Source organism: Arachis hypogaea, chromosome 17 (genome assembly GCF_003086295.3).
Source record: "Arachis hypogaea cultivar Tifrunner chromosome 17, arahy.Tifrunner.gnm2.J5K5, whole genome shotgun sequence".
Taxonomy (NCBI): Eukaryota; Viridiplantae; Streptophyta; class Magnoliopsida; order Fabales; family Fabaceae; genus Arachis; species Arachis hypogaea.
In genome coordinates this window covers 125576317-125598272 of record NC_092052.1, presented here as the reverse complement: position 1 = coordinate 125598272, position 21956 = coordinate 125576317, and the positions used below count along the sequence as shown (strand labels likewise).

The 21956-nt window shown below is 36.6% G+C and overlaps 2 protein-coding genes and 1 long non-coding RNA gene across 3 annotated transcripts; 1 reads left to right on the top strand and 2 right to left on the bottom strand.

Annotated features, from left to right (window-relative positions):
* Positions 1–471: 471 nt before the first annotated feature.
* Positions 472–9839, top strand: LOC112766886 (uncharacterized). The gene is made up of 5 exons (XM_072222036.1): positions 472–655; positions 795–895; positions 976–1121; positions 7714–8116; positions 9401–9839. Exons 1-5 carry the CDS (start codon positions 472–474, stop codon positions 9533–9535), a joined length of 969 nt encoding a protein of 322 aa, XP_072078137.1. The 3' UTR covers positions 9536–9839.
* A 472-nt stretch (positions 9840–10311) lies between these two features.
* On the bottom strand, positions 10312–11695 carry LOC112766969 (uncharacterized). Its single transcript, XR_003184642.3, has 2 exons — positions 11295–11695; positions 10312–10888 (listed from the first exon to the last, which is right to left on the bottom strand). It is a non-coding gene; the product is annotated as an uncharacterized lncRNA (long non-coding RNA).
* Positions 11696–15914: 4219 nt separating this feature from the next.
* LOC140180746 (uncharacterized) lies at positions 15915–20435 on the bottom strand. Its single transcript, XM_072222035.1, has 2 exons — positions 20385–20435; positions 15915–17048 (listed from the first exon to the last, which is right to left on the bottom strand). The coding sequence occupies exons 1-2, from the start codon at positions 20433–20435 to the stop codon at positions 15915–15917; spliced, it is 1185 nt and encodes a 394-aa protein (XP_072078136.1).
* Between the last annotated feature and the right edge of the window lie 1521 nt (positions 20436–21956).

The following is a 21956-nucleotide window of genomic DNA, read 5'->3' as shown; positions in this document are numbered from 1 at the left end:
ATTATTATCCAATTTTATAATTGTTAGATTATTTTCTATATTTAAATCATAAAATTAGTAGTTGTGAAATAATAAAGATTTTTATATGATTTTGGACTAAATAATTAATAGAGTTTCCTTTGTTTTCCCTGAAAGAAAGAAACAAACAAATAAAGAGAGATCTGAGGGGAAATAGAGGAGATCGGAGGAGAAGGAGGGGAGGGGGCCTTTGTCGCCATCTCCATCGCGCGCTACTGCGGCGTGGTACCACCACCGCCAACGCGTCCTGCTGAGTCGCCACCGCCAGTGCTAGGGTCTGACGCCGCCTGTTACCGTCGCGAGCCTCCTTGCCGTCGCCGTAGAAGCCGCCCTCGCCGATGCCATGAACTGCGAACAGAGGAAAGAGAGATGTCGAGATAGATAGCTACGCGAGGAAGAGGGTGGTCGTGGGTCGCCGTCGTCGGGGCTTCCGTCATGCCCTGCCGCTCGCCGATGCCGATCGACGGAGGAAGAAAGCGTGCAAGTCAAGGACGCACCAGGGAGAGGTCGCTACGGTCGCTGACAACGCGAGGAAGAGAAGCGCCGTCATGCTTTGCCGCTACCAGTGCGCCATTGCCTGCGCCGCCAGAGGAAGCCGCTGCCACTGACGAGCTGCCGCCGCTCTATCTGGTTCCGTGTTGACTCGCGCCGCTGTGCCTGGCCACTGGGAAACGCCATTACCGTCGCCGGAAAAGTATGCCGGTAAGGGTTTCGAACTTGGTTTTCGTTTCTTGTGAGATTATGGGAGTTTTATTGTCACGGCATGTTGGTTTCAGTCACCGTCTTCGGAGTCGGGTCGCCGCTGCCGCTGGAGGTGGCTGCCGGAGCTACCGCCAAACCGGTTCAGAGGCTGTTGCTGTTTCATTTTCGTATTACAGTAATTATTTTACGTTTCGAAAATATCCGCGTCAATGTCTTGTTATGTATATTAAGGTCTTTGCAGTATTAATGTGTTAGGAGTTAGAATCTGGTTTGCTTATGCCGCTTGTAGCTGTTTCTGCTTTTGAGAGAGCAAGCAGAGCCGAGGTTTTGATTGCCGGTAATTTTGGGTTGAGACGAAAAGAACTTTATGAGGCGTTTGGGCTAGGGTTTTGCGTTTTGAGGTAGGGGCTTCTTCCGAAAACTATATGTTTTATATATTAAAATTATTACATATGGATACTGATGTGAGACAATGTGTATTTGGTGATTGTATCAGCCTTATATATTGTTTGATTGTCTCGAATGATTATGAATGTTGTTTGGTTGGATTGTTGTGCGGTTTTGTGAAATGGAATGTTTTTGAAGTTGAATTCTTTTAAAGATTTGAGATCGAGTTTAATCCGTTGGAAATCGATTTGAGTTGAGTTGATTTTCTTGAAAATGTGGAAAATATAATACTCTTTTGGATTCAGCCTGGTTTGCTTTAATTGATTCAGTTTTGATAAACGAATTGTTGTTGAACGGTTTCTTTAAAGCTTTAGAAATGAGTTTATTCGGCTGATGATGATTTGATTTTGAAATGGTTTCCTTGAAATAGGGAAATGAGGTGACTGTTAGATTTGGCTTGCCTTTGAACTGATTTTGGATTTTGGACTGTTGAAAAGGATTGTGGAACGGTTTTGTTGGGACCCGAACCGGGTAGCAAAGTCCAAGTTTTAGGGTAGGTGCTGCCGAAATTCCGATAGAATCCGGGACTTTACTAAAATGTTATTCGGAAACTTACGAGTTAACGACTTCTACTATTTTATCTAAATTATTAAGAAAGGGATGACTAATGCTTTTGAAATGAATTATTAAAAAGAAAATTGTGATTTAGTCTTATTTCTTAAGCAAAGTATTACATTTCCCTTGTGAACAAGTTATTTAGATGAAACTTATGCTTTAAGGCTGTTTGAATGTGAAAAGGGTTTATGCCTTTGAATTTGACTTGGGGGTTTCAATTAGAGAAGTTTCAATGAATTTGAAAGAACCCGAGCGTCTATTGACAAGTCTCATTCTAAAATGTTTTGGAAAAATTTTAAGTACTCCTTGAGTCCTGAATTTTTGCAAGACTAAAACAATTTTTGAGCAGTTTGAAACGCTTTAGAATTTCTCATGGGGTTGAAGCTGGTTTTTGTTTAAGTAAAGGAAATGGCTTTGAAAAGAGTAATTGAGTACATGACTCGGTTTGGCTTAGATCCTATTTTTGTTACTCAAATCAGGAAGCCAATGTTTTAATGATTTTAAGTGAATTTGAGGAAATGAGTTATGTTAATCTCCCCTAAAGACTTGAGACTATGCCGAGGAATCTTTGTTATAAAATCCCGTTGTTGGATGGATGATTTAGAATATTTCAAAATAAATCTTTAACTTGCCATGGTTATGGAAGTTTTGGAAAGAGGATGCCGAGAGTGGCTTTGTTTTAAAAAAAAAGGAACTTGCTTTGAAAAAAAGGGGCTTGTGAGCCTGAGATGATTTGAGGAATGAGATCTTTAAAATAACTTTTTGAAAGTTAAAAGTTTATCTAAAAAATTGTATCAAATACTATTAATATAACTTTTTATAAGTCAAAAGTAAAAAATAAAAAGTAACTTTTGGAGTTTCCTAAATGGACCCTAAGTACATTTAGTAAGTGAAAAAGAAAAGAAATTAGAGAGAAAGAGAGGTTGAAGCCTTAAGAGAAGAAAAAAAAGTGATCTTGTGTTGATTCCATACACTTTCACTTCAGTAAATCAAGGAGCATTTCGCCATTCTTTCAAGAATCGAGATTTTTAGTTTGATCCTCCATTTTTCGTCTTCCTTTTTTTTTCCGAATATCCAACAAGGTAAAGTGCATAAATCACTCTTATTTCTTATCCTCTCTTTTCGGTTTTGAAGAATCTTCATGAGAGGTCATCTTATTCTCTTTGGTTTAGATAATCATCCTTAGAAACTTTAAAGAGCAAAGTTGGAGTCTAGTATTTCAAGGGCTAGAAAGAGTTCCGCCTCGAATCTTCCATTACTCTAAAGTCGCGGTCATAATCCTTCTTTTTCATTAATTGTCAAGTTGTCCTTATTTTAGAAATATAGTGTCTCTAACGTATTCTAAAGTGAATAACAAGGCTAAAGTAAGAGGATATTATTGTGTGACTTCTATGTTTGATGATTGATGTTTATGTGCTTTCTTTGAAAGAGAATGATGCATAAATTATATGTATATTGATTATGTAATGAATTGCATTCTTGATTGATAATGAATGCTACTTGAGACATGAGGGCTATGTCCAAATGTATATATTTGGTCAAACATTGAAATGTATTTGGGGTGAAGCTTCATAATTCAAAAAGACACCAAGATATAACATAAGTGAATAATTAAAAGAATGAAAAAAAAAAGATAAGTAAAAGAGGTTTAAATCTAGAATATGAGTCTAAGGAGAATATGTGAAGAGTAACACTTAAACAAGTTAGATAAATAATAGGATTAATCTTGTAAGTAATGAAGTTTAGGATAAGAAACATTAAATAGGAGTCCTAAGGTTAGAAAATAAAATACTACATAAGTTATCTAGGTTTAATTTGGAATAAAAAGAGAAGGTTAAGTCTAGAAAAGGATCCTAATAAAGGATTAGAAAAATAAGAGATAAAAATTAGGATAATAACTCAAAGACCTATAGGAAAGGTAACACTTTAGATTAATAAGAGAAAATTAGATAACAAATAAAAAGAGATTAGGGTTAAAAAGGTAAATTAGAGTGAAGCTAATAAATTGATTAATAATTACCTATGAGTTAAATAATAATGATGCTTATTAGGAGAAGTGTGATCTAAGTTAGTCAATAAGTAAGTCCTGATAATACAAAGGTCTCTATGAGAAAATGTAATAATAAAATAGTAGAGAGTCACTAAAAATATAAAAGACTTAAAAAATTTAGGCAACATAGTATCAGAGAATGTGAAGCTAAGAATAGAGAATTTCTTGAGATATATCATGGTAGTATACGAATAAGTGAGATAAGCAAAAGATTGCTGCACGGTGTCCCAAAGAAAAGTAAAAGACCTAAGATTGCGAGATGGCCACCTGGTAGTGCGGAGTTGAGACTGCCTAGCCAGTGAGTGTGGAGACTAGGGCTGAAAGTGAGCCGAGTTAAGCCGAGCTAGACCAAGCTCAAGCTTGACTCACAAAAATTGAGCTTGGCTCACGGTTCGACTCATTAACAATCGAGCCTATTTCTTAAGCTCACGAGTTGGCTCGAGCTCACGAGCTGACTCAAATAATAGAAATATAAATACATAATCTATAATTCTATAAAAGTGAGTAGAAAATCGACACATGAGCTCATGGCCTACACTAAGATGAGGCATGCATCATACCTGTTTGTGCATTTTTATGTGATTGATTGTGTGTTTTTCATTTCTACTTATGCTTTACATTATGTTTGTTCTTTCTTTGTTTGTGCTTTTATCAAATGTGGTAATAAAAACTTATTAGTAGGCAACACCACTAATTTCCCATAAAACTTAGGTTAGCACGAAAAATTTTTTTATTCTACATTATTTTCTTGATGGGAACCTTTGTTTCTCATCCCCCTTTCTTCCCCAACTCACAGATAGATTCGAGAGTCATCTTCTTTGAGTATCCTCTACTAGCCCGCTACGATGACCTCTCATGGAGCAGCACCTTCCTATGAGGTGAGTTGAGTACGCGGATATACATGCTCCCAGAGCGATCTTTCTCTCATCCTCTTTCTCTCTTAGGAGTTTGATTCTGATTTTCCTTACGACCTTCTACTATCTGAGTTACAACCTGATTATCTTCATCTCTCCTTTTCCGCCACAGCATTTTTATCAGATAGAGCCAGAGACGCTTTTTGACACGCGTCTATCTATCCTGATTGGTTTGACCCCGCACCTGAGCCTTTGACACCGGTGGAGGCTGTGCCGGACTATCAGCCTTTGGAGCTGATCGATGCTCAGTTCGGTTTCTATGGAGAGGACGTCATATTGATCCAGTGTGATAGCTTCGTGTCGACTCCTTCTAATGAGACACTACCTGATACTACTCTATCTTGGGAGGATGCGATGATCATCGACCTGACTTCGAGTCTGTAGGAGTTTGCCGCATTGGGGGAACATAGACAGATAATAATATAGGATATTTTTCTCGCTTTTAGTATATCTTATGAGGGGTTAGTATCTTTTGTACTAGTAGTCCAACTCCAGTCTAGGGTGGCTTTTGCGAAGCCGGAGTTCGGTGCTTAGTATATGAGTATGTATATATATTATATATTATCAGTCTATTATGTAGTCTATGACAAATCTTTTCTACGAAACTCAACTCTTGGCTTATCTATGTGATATATCTATCTGTGATTTTCGCTTTTCATTTTATAATTGTATTATACACCTATCATCATAGAAAATAATCTAATATAACTCACGCTTAAACATGCACGTTTAGATCACTCTACAGGCTCATATTAATATAAATACTATGTAGTTTAGAGTCTTAGGGTTTAACAAGAGGGTAACATCTGACGACTGGTATTGGTCATGACATGCTGGAAATTGGGTTGTTTCACAAAAAAATTTCTGAAATAAAGATTTGACTTTTCTCCAAATCTAACTCTCTCTGCCTTTTTTTCACTCAATGACTTTTTTTTTTAAATTCCTCACTGCAATGTTTTTTTCATTGTAACAAAGAAAGATTAAATTGAGAAAATAGAATATTCAATTGAGAACCATGAAAGAGAAAAAGGTATAGCTCTGTAAGCTATAGAAATACAAACTTCGTACTATCACTCCTTACTCCAATCCTTGACTGTTTACCCCTTTAATAGAAGAGTAAAATTTCAAAAGCTTGAAACTTGGTTTCAACAACTTGTTTGACTTCTTCCCCAATATCAGCAGCAATGACACAGAAGAGAGATAGAGTAACAGTAGTGATTGAATAATGTATCCATACTTTCCATCTTCTCTTTCATTATTTTCATATTGCTTCTTAAATCCGATCGCTTTGTTTGTGCTTTGCCTTCAAATTTCTTTTCTGACTATTGATTTCTTGCAAAACTCCATAACCTTCATTTGAATCGGACTTCCTATTATATGCTTGCAAAAGGAGGATTTTTTTCAACAATATTTAATGAAACTCAAATAAGGAAAGATTTTTTTGATTTTGCCTTTGGATGTGATATTTATTTTTGAACTCTAGCTTCTTTAGCTTTCTTCTTCTTTGCTTGAAAATAGTAATTTACTTTTTCACTTCTGATTTGAGCTCTAATCAGGTTTCTTCTTTCTTGTCTTCTTTTTTAACTTAACGTGGGTGAGAGAAAAGAGAGAGAAGAGAAAATTTGGTTTGGTGACTTGTGTTTAGTTCAGATGTAAATGGAGTTTTAATTCTTAGTTAGCACCCCTTTGAGTAAGTGAATGGGCTTGGATCATTAATTAGGCTTTAAACTTATTTTTTGGCTAGTTATGATTCTTCTCTTTTTGCTTGATTTGGCCTGCTTTCATTTTTGATAAAAAAAAAATTGTTGGTATAAATAATAAATTTATGTAGGTCTAAAGTTTGTTGTTGGATCAGTTTGTTGGTATAAATAATAAATATTCTCTTGAGCCATAAATTTATGTAGGTCTAAAGTTTGTTGTTGGATCAGTTTGTTTTATATTAATTTTCTGTACACTTTAGCAAACTAATTATATATTTAATTAGATTTTTAACCCAAAAATAATATTTAGTGATTATTAATTAATTTTTTGTTATTTCTTTAAACTCAACAATTTTTGAAATAAATGAAGCCGTAACTACAATGAACAAAATGTCTAATTATATTTAGATGGAAGATTAATCTGTAATTTATTATTTTATTTTTTATGAGAAAATGATAAAGACAGAAAAGAATTAAGAAAACATATAGTATTTGATTTTGAAATAAAATACTTTGTTGTATAAAAATTCATAGCTTGCAAATGGAAATTTAATGACAATGTTCGTAGACAAGTTCAATGCCTTTTCTTATGGAAAATAACACTTGGTCATAAATACGTATAAAACACTTATCATATAATTTGCTAAAGTATAAAAGTTGAATGAGTATGAATGGGGCCAACTTTTTTTCGCATAGGTATCATATTATCAACAAGCATCAATTTTATGATAGACTCTCAATTTTAAATCTTTGCTTTCTATATCTAAAATATAACCAAATAAGATGACTTACATATTTTTATCAAAATATATAGAGACTTCTTCTAAGTACTACTTATATTAGAAAATAGAATCTTCACAAATACCTGTATTTAAATAGTAAGATCTGTTCAATTTATTATTGGATGACAAATCATTATGATTTATTCTTTGTGTTTTCTTTATTTTAATTGAACTTGCACAGTTTTGTAAGAAATACATGGAATGATAAAATAAAATAGAACTATCAAAATTGAATGCATTTTTAAAATTGTATTAATTAAAGCACCTTTTTTTTAATTTTTAAGCTATTAATAATTGACACCTTTACATAATAGTTTATTTATATATAATAGAAACAATTTCAATAGTCAACTTCACTACTTCTACAATTCTACATAAGGGGATACTCCCATAAAGATGTTCAAAACATCTTTTTTTAAAGTTGCTAATGTATCACATTGTGATTGGTGCATTTAAACCCGGTTCGATCTGGTTGGTTTAAATAAACCGGACCGGATCATGCTTAATTATTTTTTTTATTAAATTTCTGATACGACGTCACTCAGCGTTCTTAAGCGACCTTCTCCTCCCTCACCGTCTCTCTCTCTCTCTCTCTCTCTGAAGCTCGAGTCCTCTCATCTCTCACTGTGGCTCATTGCTCTCGCACCAAGCTCTCTCCCTCTCTCGGCTCCAGTCTCTCACTGTCTGGTGTCACACTCAACTCGTCGTCGCTCTCTTGGCTCCGGTCTCTATCACGGTCTCTGGTCTCGCACTCAGTCGCGCTCGCGCGCCTTCCCTACCCTCGTCGTCGCCGGAGGCAGAAGCAGCTGGTCCTGGGACTGGTCGTCTTTGTCGTACCCTGTCTCGTCACCGTCTCGCAGTCAGTCCCGCACCTACGTTGCGCTCGTTGCCGGGGATTCCTCCTTGCCGCCAGCTTCCTTCGAACAACCAGAAGCTGGTCCCAATTTGGTGAGTTCCTACAAATTCCCCAGTTCTTTCCTTTTCTGTTTTGTTGCTGCCTTTGATTTTGGTGCTGAAAATATCACTGAACTAGTCACCCTTTTGTTGCTGAAAATAATCACCGACTGTCAATTCGTCACTGATTATCACTGAACCCTGAATAATTTGTTGTTGAAACTATCACTAAGCTAATTTTTTGTTGCTGAAAATAATCATTGAGATGAATATGGTACTGATTATAGAATTTTTATGGAATAATTTTTTCACTTTTACGTATATAGAATTAAAAAAAAGAAAGAAAACTAGTCTGGTTGTGAATGCATTATTGATATTGAAACTTATTTGCCAAAGCTTCATCCTATGTAAACAAATGAGAAGACAAATGACATTACATTGGGGGGTTTTCTCTTGTGTGGAACAACTAATTTGTCTTTATGCACATTGATGATCATGCTAGGCGCTTCAATTGAACTTTTGGTTGGTGGAGTTAACTCAGATTTGATAATATGATATGTTATGGCACTGCAATGCAAGGCTTCTGGGAAGGATTACCAATCATGCTGTACTTTTAGCCGTTCTGATTTTATTAGTTCCACACCCTGCTCCCTTCTTTTATCACTTTGTGTCCTTTTTTCTTTGTGTAGCATTTTGATTTGGCAGTGTTATTAGTTATTACTTACTAGGTTGAACAATTGATTGGACAATTAGTGTGATCAAGGGAATGGGAAGGAAGGAAGAAAGAAAGAAACAAAACAAACATTTCTTTCCCATTGCTTGCCTTGTGACAATGTAAATTTGATTTTGTTGTTATGGATTTAATTTCGTCTAAATAGAAAAAGGTTTTTCTTTTTTTCATAGGAGTTATAGCTTTAGTGTTTTTTATCAGTTTTTTTCTGCTAGTTGCAAAGGTGCAAAACTTGGGTCTCATTTTACCTTTGTGTATGCGAAATTGGTTCATTCTTCATTCAATGTATAATGTATTCTTGACTTCAATTTCCTGTATAGCAGTTAATGATCTATATGAGCCAACGTCTTCCCCTGTGATTTTGGTTATTGATGAAACGCTATGTTTGCTGATGTTGCATGAAAATTGTGTGCTGTCAATAAACTTAGTTTGTGCTGTCTTTTAGAGAAGAAACTCTTTGTACTCATTTTCCTTCCAACCCTAAACAAACAACCCTTCTTCACCATTGGATTGGATGAAGGATCTATCCAATGGTAAAGGGTGTGTGTGTGGACACATATCTTCCAATTATTAACACATACAGTGATTGAATTGTTTTTCTATTTCAGCTATCTTACAGGGATGAGGAGTTGGATGCTATTATACTCTCTGCTTGTACAGCAATCTTACATCTGAAGCACTTAAATGACTTGAACATTCTTGAAAATCAAGCTGTTGTTGATAACTTGAGGATTGCTTCGTAGCTTGCACTTTTCATGTCAGATCATTTTAGAAGCAGTAGTACAAGTGCTATTGCAAAAAGGTCACGGAAGTATGTGCCTGCTTCAAACTACAGGAAGCCTTATGCATGTGCTCAACTGAGAGCAACATTGATAGAAGTGAAAACAGTGATTTGTTGTGTATTTTGTTGTGTTCAGTTTTCTCAGAGAATGCTGAGGCGGTTGGTGGTATTATTAGCTATGGTGCGCTTCAACTTGACACTGCACCTGGATGCATATGCCTTTTGTATTCACTTTGGAGGAATGAAATACAAATGCCATTTTATGATTTTTGTATTATTTTTTTCAGTCCCGCTATATTTCCAAGTCTTTTTGGCAACTAAGTTCAACTAAATTGGTTTAAACTTAACAAAAACCAATTTCATTAGTGAGAAGGTGTAGATACACTCTAACTCTTAGCAGCATTGCACGTTTCTTCTTCGCGTTCTTTTTTTGTCATTGGGGTGCCTTATGCACTTGTGATGAAACAATAAAACGTTAAATATTCTATGTAATTAAAATTATATGCAATTTTGTATAAGTATTATTTAATACATGCTAACACAAAATATAAATTTAAATTATATAAAGTTAAACATATAAATACACATTAAAATATAATAGTTGATTTTTGGTGTGTAAAATATTCATATTTGTAGAATGAAAATTTAAAAATTACCTTAATAATAAGAGATAGTATGATATTTATAAAAGCAAAATATTTTTGACAACTAAACGTAAATGAAAAAATACGCTTATCATTTCTGTTATAAAAGTTATTCTATTTATGTATCTTGGGTCTCTACTTTGTAACAATTGATACACTACTATAATACATCATCCAAAATAAGATGTGTTTGAAAGACAAGAGGGAGAGGAGAGAGAGGGAGAGAGCAAAGGGAAAAAAAATATGGCTTCATGTTCCAACTTGTGGACTAACTTCAATTCTATTTGTGCATCGAATTGACTACATAATAGGGTCAGGGATAATCAAGAAAGTGCTGCTTAATTATTTTTGTTTAGCTAATGCAGTAGATAAGCAAGCACACCATTATTTTCCACTTAGTTTTTTTCCCACTAACTACTAATGTCTGATGTGGTTCCATTCCTCTATTCTTATCAGTTATCACCACTAGTGCCTGCTCTGTTTCCGTTTCCACAGATTCTGCCAACACAGTAGCCGGTGGTTCCTTTTTCTCTCGTGGTGCCACCACCGTTGCCTGCTGTTGTTCCTTCTCAATTACTTGTGCTTCTCTCTTTTCTAGTTGTTGCACAACATGTTGCTTTAAATATCTAAACAATATCAGTTGTTTTTTGATGATTTATCTGCTATAATAACTGAAAGTAGTTAAAATCAGAACTCAATAATAAGAATTCAAGATTCAACAACAACAAAATTCAAGTAAAACAAGATGCAGCTTAGCAAAATTCAACTGAAAAATTTAATAAATAAATGAATTCAGTTCAATGCAACAGAAAAGATTCAATCATACAGATTAGTAACTCGGAAGAAAAATTCGATACAGCATAAGTACAACAGATTGGATTTATAAATCAATCTCAACAGCATTAATTCAATATCAATAAACTGAATTCAAATAAAAATTCAGTAAATTAATAACTCAAAACTTAACAGAATCATCAATAATACACCATAAGCATATTCAGAATAAACCACAGAAGAAAACAATATAGCACAAATACAACAGATTGAACTTTGAAGAGGATAAAGGGGAGGTCTTACCTGAACTGGCGGCGAAGGCGAGAAGAAGAGCAACAGCGAACCAGAGACCAGAGAGGAAGAGATGCAGTTACACTGTCGCAGATAGTTAGAGGTAGAGAAACATGTAGTTGCAGAGCCAAAGAGCCAGAGCGGCGGAGAGGGGAGCAGGATGGTGGATGATTCTGCCTCCGGGGACGACTGTTCCCCTCGGGTGAGTGTCATGCGCGCGACGACGGCGCGGTGACCTTGAGAGTTAGACGTGGAAGAGTGAGAGGGGGAGGGTGGCGGACGGCGATGAGAGTGGAGGAGGTTGGCGGAGAAAAGGAGAGCGACGGCAGAGAGAATGGAGGGTTAGGAGTTAGGGTATTTTTGGTAACTAATATTATAGAAAAAGTAATAGATATATTTTAATCATTTTGTATAATAAAAATATGATAATTATTTTATATATATATATATATATATATAATAAAAAATTAATTTAAATTGGTTTAAAATTTGGTTTATTTGATTTTTGATTTAAATTAATTTATTTGGTTTAATTTTAACAAAAATATATGGTTTAACCGGTTTTATATGCTATAATTTGATTGGTTGAAAATAAAAATTCATAAAAAAAGATGTTTTGAACATTTTCATGTAAGTGGTCTCCTCTACATAATAACAAATTTATCTTTTTTTCTTAAATTCTACAGTTTTACATAATAGCAAATTTATCTGTTTTTTTTTTTAAATTTTGTTAAGATGTGTTCTGAAAATTATCGATTGAAAAAAAAATATATATCCTTAATCTTAATTTTTCATCTAATTAAGAATTTAATTATTTCTCTAAATTTTCAGTTACTTCCAAATTTTAATTTCTTTCTCAAAGACAGAACACTAAAAGTGCAGGAAAATAGAGAGAGCAAAAGACAATGACCAATGAGTGAAAAAAATGTTATATTCTTCTTGCATTACAAATGAAAATGGTAGCTATATATATACAATAGGGTTGAAACTATAGCTCATTATTGAGTGGTGAAACTTGGATAATTCTATGATTGGCAACATCTTTTACAGCAAGGCAAAAAAGATGTTTCTAGAATTATGGTGGTACAGTTTCTGATAAGGTTGGAATTGTGTTGCTGAATTGTAGGTTGGTTTTGGGTGATTCTTTCTTTTTGTCTTGTACTGGCTTTGTGGTGTGGTTTGTTAGCCCCCCGCAAGCTGAAGATTGAAAGATGTCTTTCAATCCCAGCTTGGATATGTTGACAGTAAAAAGGCGGGGTGGCAGTGCTTTGGTGAAGACATCCGCAAGTTGGTTGGAGGAGGAAACGGGAAGGAGGTGCAAAAGTCCAGCTTGAACTTTTTCGCGAACTAAGTGGCAATCCACTTCGAGATGTTTAGTTCTCTCATGGAAGACAGGGTTGGCAGCGATGTGGAGGGCGCTTTGATTATCACAGTATAGCGCGGGTGGGCGGATGCAATTGATGTTGAGAGCCTGAAACAAGTTGAGTAGCCATAGTAATTCCTTGGTAGTTGTAGAGAGAGCTCGATACTCTGCTTCGGCTGAGGAACAAGATACTGTGTCCTGTTTCTTGGTTTTCCAGGATATGAGAGATTTTTCAAGGAAGAAACAATATCCAGTGGTAGATCGGCGAGTGTCGGGACAGCGTCCCCAATCGGCATCAATAAAACCAGAGATTTGGAGGGGGGAGTCCCTTGGAAAAAAGATGCCTTTGCCTGGCGATCCTTTTAAGTATTTGAGAATGCGGAGGGTTGCATTAAAGTGAATTTTGCTTGGGTTATGGACAAATTGGCTCAATTGTTGAGTAGCAAAGGTAATGTCAGGCCTGGTTGTGGTGAGGTAAATGAGGCGGCCAATGAGCCGTCGGTAGGCAGTGATATCATCAAGGGGTTCTCCGGTGTTTTGGCTGAGGCGAATGGAGTCATCCATTGGGGTAGACGAGGGTTTGGCAGCGGTAAGACCAGCATCAATGATAATGTCCAAATAGTATTTTCGTTGGCAAAGGTAGAGGCCAGCAGCTGAATGCGCTACCTCAATGCCAAGAAAATATTTAAGTGTGCCAAGATCCTTAATTTTGAACTTAGAATCTAAGGCAGCCTTAATGGATTCAATCTCAGAAACAGAGCTACCAGTGACAACTATATCATCGACATAGACAAGGAGGGCAGTAAATGCTTTACCAGATTTTTTGAAGAATAGGCTGTAATCCGTCAGGGTCTGCTGGTATCCACACGAGAGTAAAAAGGAGCTGAGCTTCTCATACCATTGTCTTCCTGATTGTTTAAGGCCATACAAAGACTTCCTTAAACGACAACACTGACCAGGCTTGGAAGGTGTTAAACCAGGTGGCAAGCTCATGTACACAGTTTCAAGGAGGTCACCATGGAGGTAGGCGTTGTGGACGTCTAACTGGTGCAGTGTCCAATTATTGATGGAGGCCAGAGCAAGGAGGACTCGAATGGTGGTGATCTTTACCACCGGAGAAAAGGTTTCAAGGTAATCCACCCCTTCAATTTGTGCATATCCTTTTGCCACCAGTCGCGCTTTGTGGCGTTCAATGCTGCCGTCGGGCTGGCGTTTGATGCGATAGACCCAGCGACAACCTATGGGCTTCACATCAGTGGGAGTGTCGACAATGTCCCAAGTTTGATTTTGTTCTAGGGCCAAAATTTCAGCTCGCATGGCGTCACGCCAACATGGCTGAGTTTTGGCATCTGCGAATGTTCGTGGCTCGGCTTCTGTGGAGACGGAGAAGAGGAAGCGTCGGTGATGGGGTGAGACTCGTGTATACGAGAGTGAGTGTGAGATTGGATGCTGGCATCTTGAAGATGGTTGGTGCGGCGTTGTGAGAGAGAGATTGCAATAGTAGTCTGCCAAGTTGCGCGGTGGGGCATGGGTTCTATTGGAGCGGCGGGGTGCAGCGGGAATGGGTAGTGTGGTTGGGGTTGTGGGAAGAGTGGACGAGGTGGTTTGGGCTGGGGAAGTGATAGAAGAAGGAATTGGACTTATGTTTGTGTGGGGGAGGGGAGTTCCATCGTTGTTGGTTTGAGCCGTTGTGGGTGTTTGAATTGTGCTTGATGAAGGTTGGGATGTTGCTAAGTGTGGTGGTTGTGGATTGGGTTCTTCAAAGATGGTGGGTGATTGGGGAAGGATGTTGGGAGGGTTGGAAGGGTTTTGGTCAGGTTGAGTTTGTTTGTAAAAAGGGAGGCATGACTCAATGAATTGGACATTTCTGGAGATGAAAATCTCACGGGTGTCTAAGTCTAGTATGATGAAGCCTTTTGTGCCGGTTTTGAAACCTATGAAAACACCTCTTCTAGCTCGGGGATCAAACTTTGAACGGTGGTTGGTGAGGGTGGAGGCATAGCATAAGCATCCAAAAACTTTGAGTGAGTGAAAATCAGGTGGTTTGTGGAAGAGAAGTTGAAATGGAGTTTTGTTTTGAATGATTGGTGAGGGAACTCTGTTTATTAAGAAGACAACATGGTTTACAGCATAGGACCAAAAGGATGGGGGGAGGTTTGATTGGAACATTAAAGCTCTAGCGACATTGAGTATGTGTTGGTGTTTGCGTTCTACCCTTCCGTTTTGTTGTGGTGTTTCGACACAAGACTTTTGGTGGTGAATGCCTTTTTTTGGCATAAAAATCATTAAGAAGGAATTCAAGGCCATTGTCGGATCTAATGGTTTTGACATTGGTGCCAAATTGATTTTTGACTAAGGCGATGAAGTTCTGAATTTTTGTGCCAACTTCTCCTTTTGATTTTAGTAAGATTATCCAAGTAAATCTACTAAAATCATCAATAATAGTTAAAAAATATTTGTGCCCATGTATTGATATTTTGGAAAAAGGCCCCAAATGTCTAAATGTATTAATTCAAAAGGTTTGGATGCATTATTTGTACTCAAAGGAAAAGACAATCGCTTTTGTTTTGCCATATGACAGACATCACAAGATTCATTGACATGTGGATTAATAAAAGGAAATTGATGGTGGAGTTCTCTTAATCTTTGGTCCAAGAGGTGGCCTAGCCTACAATGCCATACATTGCTATCTGTGATTGGGGTTGTGATGAAGTTGTTAACATTGGCTAAGTTGGTGGAACTGTTGGTCCTAATGGGTTTTTGTGGTTGCAACTTGTCGGCTAGGTAGTACAATCCATCTCTCAATTCAGCCGAACCAATCATCTTCAAGGATTTCGCATCCTGTATTTGGCAGAAAAATTCAGAGAAGAGCAATTGACATGAGAGAGTTGTGATTAGTTTAGAGATAGATAAAATATTGAAGGTGAAACCAGGAATATATAAAACGTTGTGCAAAGTTAGGTGTGGTGAGAAATTTATTGACCCACAATAGTGTGCAGTGATAATGGAATTATTTGGAAGGTAAACATGTATCGGTTTGATCTTGTGGTGCATTTGAAAATATGATAATGAAGAACAGATATGGTCAGTGGCTCCTGAATCTAGTATCCATTTGCCATTGTTGTGTGAGCTTATAGAAGGTGTGTTAGGTGATAAATGGGATGAGAAATGAAAAGAACAATATGCAGTGTTTGTATGTGTAACAGTGATACCAGACTTGGCCTCAGATGGCCCATTTTGACTTTGTGGTGTGGGTTTGTCTGCAACTGCTACCCATGAACATTGTGGAGAAGAGCTAAGAGAGATTGATATTGGGCTTGTGACAAACTAGGCCCAGAAGTTGGGTAGGTCTCTTCTTTGCTTGATCCGGTTTTGCTGAGTTGTTGTTGATATGAGGAATTAGGGTTGGCGGCAGCGGCATTGGTGTAGGAGGCGGTGGAGTTGCTGCAATCATTGAACCGAGGACGGCCGGGGTAGCGTGGGTGGCCAAGTGGATAGCCATGCTTGCCGTAGCACTCGTCGACGGTGTGGCCGGTTCGCCCACAGTAGACGCATACTTTTTCGGCTCCACTGCGTCCACCATTGGTGATGCGTTCGCGGCCGCGCCCGGGATTTAGGCGCCGTTGTGGCGTGATGACGGCGTTGGTGAGGGAGATGGGCTCGTCGAGAACACTACCGCCTCCTTGGAGTTGGCGCTCGTGTTGAATCACCATGTTGAAGACTTTGCTTTCCGGTGGAAGGGGGTCAATGAGCAAGATTTGGGATCGAACAACAGTGAAGCGGTCGTCTAGGCCTTTGAGGAACCGAATGATGAAGTTTTGGTCGTGGTAAGACCGTGCCGGGCATATGCAGGGTTTGACGGGGCGGTACGTGTCGTGCTCTTCCCATAGTGCTCGGAGGGCGGTGTGGTATTGAGTGACGGAGAGAGATCCTTGCTTGAGGCAATAAATTTGTTCTTGTAGCTCAGCAACACGGAGCAAGTCTCCTTGTGAGAATCTGTTGCGAAGATCTTCCCAAATTGCTTCTGCATAGTCGAAATAAATGACGCTCTGAGCAATGGGCGCTGAGAGGGAATTGAAAATCCAGGAGGAGACCAATGTGTTGCATCTACCCCAGGAAGGGAAGAGCGGGTCATCGGTGGCTGGAGTTGGGATGGTTCCATCCAGAAAACCTATCTTGTTCTTTGAGATAAGTGCAATGGAGAAAACACGAGACCATTGATGGTAGTTGTCGCCGGTGAGTGGCGGAGAGACGAGGACAGTAGAGGGTGTTTCACTTGGGTGAATATAGTATGGACTGGATGGTGATTGGGTAACATCAATTTTTTTCTTGGTTGTTCTGAGACATGGTGTGGATGTGCAGCAGGCCCCTATTGGAGCTCTGATACCATCAAAGACAGAACACTAAAAGTGCAGAAAAATAGAGAGAGCAAAAGACAATGACCAATGAGTGAAAAGAATGTTATATTCTTCTTGCATTACAAATAAAAATGGTAGCTATATATATACAATAGGGCTAAAACTACAGCTCATTATTGAGTGGTGAAACTTGGGTAATTCTATGATTGGCAACATCTTTTACAGCAAGGCAAAAAAGATGTTTCTAGAATTATGGTGGTACAGTTTATGATAAGGTTGGAATTGTGTTGCTGAGTTGTAGGTTGGTTTTGGGTGATTCTTTCTTTTTGTCTTGTACTGGCTTTGTGGTGTGGTTTGTTACTTTCCACATTTATATTTTCACAATTTCTCAAAGTATTTTAATCTTATCATTATTTAAATTTAGAAAAAAAAACACTTTCCAATACTGAATTCCACTAATATATAGCGCATTTTTCACATATATATTTTTATTTTTTTCAAATTTAATTTTGAAACTTTATTTTCTTATTATTTGTGATCAATGATGAGTTTTATTCTGATTCTAAAACTTCTCTTTCTTTGTTTCGTTCACGATTGTCATAAGTTTTTTTTTAGCTAGGTATAATTGCAATAAAAATATCATATCACGGTAAAATTATGAATATAACTTAAAATTAAAGCTTTAAAAGAATTGAAATGATGCAAGTTTTCTTTTTACAGATGTCGTTTTATATAATTTAATTTAAAAAGTTCTTTTTTCTCAATCAAAATAAAACTAAATATTTTTAATATTTAAAAAGGTTTCTTAAAAAGTTCATCGATGAACTAACTTTTTCTATTTAATTTAAAAAAAAAGATGAAATAAATAAGATAAGATATGTTTTCAAAGCAATTTCAAGTTCCGGGTTGAGTGAATTGGTATATGAATTGCGAAAAGCTCAGCAATCATAGATAAGAAGAAAAGGCTGAAGCACAAGGCAAAAAAGCAATCCACCATGGAGAAGAAGAAGAATGACAAGAGCAAGAACATTCACGATATCCTCCCTCTTGACTTGATTCACATAATTCTACTGCGGGTGCCGATCAGACATCTCGCTCGCCTCAGGTGCGTTTCCAAGCTCTGGTGCTCTCTAATTTCCGATCTGCGGAATCGCATCTTCACCTCTCTCTCGCACCCACCCATGGATGCCTTGTTCAGCTAGGAGACTCCACGGAAGCTTACTTTATTTACCTAGAAGAAGTATTTAATGGCGACAATTACCAATTGAAAAAGGTATCTTTCCCTTTCAAGAAGAAGCCACCTTCTACGTTCTGTGTCATGGGATCCTGCAGAGAGTTTGTTCTCTTAAGTCGAGAGCCATATTTTTTTGTAGTATGGAACCCACTCATCGGATTCAGAAAAAGAATATCTTACTCTTGTATGTTTCATCGTAGTAAGCTCAGGTGCTTAAAGTTTCCCCGTGATGCACTTCTGTATGGATTTGGTTATGATGCCTTACGGGATGACTACTTCATTGTTGTAGCTTCTGAGGAGGATGATGGCTGCCAACACTTAGATTGTTTGTCTAGTTGTCCTTGAGAACCAATTCATGGATTAATCTTGATGCTGCACTCCTCAAACCATTGGGTTTTATGAAGCGGCGACCTCCTAGGTTGTTCTTGAATGGCTCTATTCATTGGTTGTATTACTCTCATAAAGAACATTACCGTGAAAGTATTCTTACATTTGATTTGAAGGAAAGACGTTTCTCAAAGATATCTTTGCCCGAGCAACTCAGTAGGCATGGTCTTACCACAATTGTCACACTAGGAGGATACCTAGCCTTGTATTATCAGGACTTTGTTGAACGTAAAACACACATATGGGTGATGAAGGAATACAAAGTGAACTCATCTTGGACTTTGTATGAGATTCCTTGTTTAAGGTTTGAGCCTCTATGCTTATCCAATGATAGTGATATTATCGCACTAGATCCTACTACTCCAGTATTTGGACCATTAAAGTTTGCCAAATATAATATCAGAGAAGAGCTGCTCCAACATTTTACATGTCCTCGTGATTTTTGACAAGAAAGATACTTCTTTCCAAGTTGTACTGTGTATAAAGAGAGTTTCTTGCTACTCCCTAGTGATAATAGTAAGCATAAGGATAAGAACAAGAACAATAATGTTATTTAACTCTTCTGCTATGCTTTGCACCACATTATTCCTGCTAGATTTTATTACTGTTTTGTGATTAATGTAAAGTACTGAGCAAGATGCATTATGCATTTTGTTGCATTTAGATGTGACTTTTGACTATCCATGTTGAAACTTGATTTATCAAATGCTTGGGGGATTATTAGTCGCTATCTTACTTTCTAAAGATATTTTTGGTAAAAAAAAATTAAAAATTTCTTTTGCTTCTACTTTCTTTTACTTAAGCTTGCAATTTGAAATTGCTTTGAAAACAAAAGACTAAAAGAAGGGAAGGGTTAGTTTTGGATTGGCAATTCCAAAAAAAAAGAGATATTTTATTCTATATATTTAGATTTTTTTTAAAAAAAAAATACTGAAAGTTTTTTTAGATTTGTTCAAATAAAAAAGAAAATTATTTTTTGAATTTACATTCTCTAAATTTTGAATTTTTATTTTATAGTGTAAAGTATGATCTTTCACTCTTTGAATAGTTTTTCTTTCATATTATTTTTTGTCCCACCTATAAAATAAATAGTGAAAAATCTCTCTAAAATAAAATTTAAAATATAAAAAATTCAAATCCAATACAATTATACTAAAAAAATTACGTATGACAAATGTTGTTATAATGTGATTGTGCAAAAAAATACACTTACAAATTCAAACATTTACTAAAGCAAATACTTCAATCTATATAAATCCCGCTAGGGACATGAATAAAAAATCTTGATAATGTATACAATGGATTAGTTATTTAGTCCAATAGAGATAAATAATAAATTAAAAAACTCTCATTCAATTATTTCACATTAAATTTTAAATCTCTCAATTTTTTTAAATTTTTAAAAAATTCAGTTAATTATTTCAAAAAAAAATAACCATCTGAAATCCTAACTTACTAAAACATTTCACTCCAATATTCTCTTCTTTTTCAATTGGCGGCCACCCCACCTTCATCAATAATCATCCCATTTCACCGTCGCTACTTGATTTGCCACACGCCACTCACCCTTAATAAAAATAAGGGGGATTTCAGTCCCTAAAGTAGGGGTTGAAAAATTTTTTCGTACCCAACTTTTTTTTGCTTACAAAATTGTCCCTAAGGTGTCATTTCCTTTCTTGCTCTGCTTCTTCATCCTTGCTTCTTCATCTTCAGCAGCATCAAGATTCCAGATTCAAGCCAAATCAAAAGTAGAAATTCACCCAATCAACATAGCATGACATTGCAGCAACATCAACATATCCAAAACCCATATCATCAATAGACAAAATCGATATTCCACAAACAAAAAAATTCCACAACAAAAAATTCAGATATTCCAAATCAGAATCACTAAGTAAAAAATTCAGATATTTCACAACAAATTTCACAACAAATTTAGATTATGTAAAACAAATAAAAAATTCAGTTCACAAAGAAGAAGAAAAAGAAGAGGGTCGTGGATAGGATGCGGGGAGCAAGGATGAGCGCGTGAAGAGAGCATCAAGGAGCGCGGGAGGAACAACATCGAGCGGTTAGGGGCGAGGACCGGCGGCATTGGTGGACGCGAATCCCTTTGACTCGCGCATCCCTCTCTCTCTTCGGGGTTAGCGATGGTGGCGACAAACCCAGTACGACGGTGGCTCCCTCCCCCCTCCTTTCTCCCTTCCCTCTCGTAATCCCTTCCCCTTTCCTCTTTCCTCTTCCCCCGCCCTTGATCCCTTCCCCCAATTAATCCCTTTATTTTTTTAATTTTATATTTTTTTAATTAAGGGTATTTTAATAATAAAAATTAAAATTTTATAAAAATGATGATTTTAAAATTAGGGTAAATCTTAAGAATGATTTTGTAAGAAAAAAAAAGTTAGGGATGAAAAAAATTTTCAACCCCTATTGTAGGGACCAAAATCGTACTTAATCCTTATTAACTATCCACTTAAGGATAAAATAATCATCCATATACTTAATGAATTGAACATCTAACATATTTTAATTATATATAATTAAATCCAATCCAATCAAAATAATCATTTACATAAAAATTAAAATAACCATCTGCATACCTACTGAAATGACCATCATAAATTGACCATTAAAATAGAAGAAGAAGAAGATGATGATGAATAAACAGAAAAAACGACTATTGTGGTGAAACATAATTTTGAAAGACTAGGCATGACGAAAGCGGCACTGTTATGAAGCATATGGCTCAAATCATGAAAGAAGCTAAACCATGTTTGGATCCGAAAAAGAAGAAGAGCATGGTGGTATCATTAGTGAGAAGAGGCATGAAGGAATGGAAGAAATTCGGAAGAGAAGTGCGAAAACAGCGGTAGCAACGTTAGGCTGAGCGTCGGAGGGCGAGGCACGTTGGGCTGATCGGCGGAGGTGAGGACGGTGTCGGTGGGAGGGTGCGGCAGCGTCGGTATGGTCGGCGAGGAATTCAGTGACACGAGGTGAGGATCGAAAAAGATGACGGTAAATTTTGGATGTGTATTGGATGTTACGGTAAGATTAGAAATAACCATACGTAGTGTGAATGGGTTTAAATGTTAATTCTAATTTTTCAAATTTTAAAATTTGAAATTAAATAATTAATTAATGATCTAATTTTTAATTATCATTTTACTTTTTTTTTTCATTGTACACATTATACACAATTAATATTGATTTCCAATACTTTCTCATAAAACATAGATTACTAAATTAGTTTTTATTATAATTATTGTCATAGAATTTATTATAATATAATTCTTTGTTATAAGAGTTAATTATAAAATAAAAATATATTTATT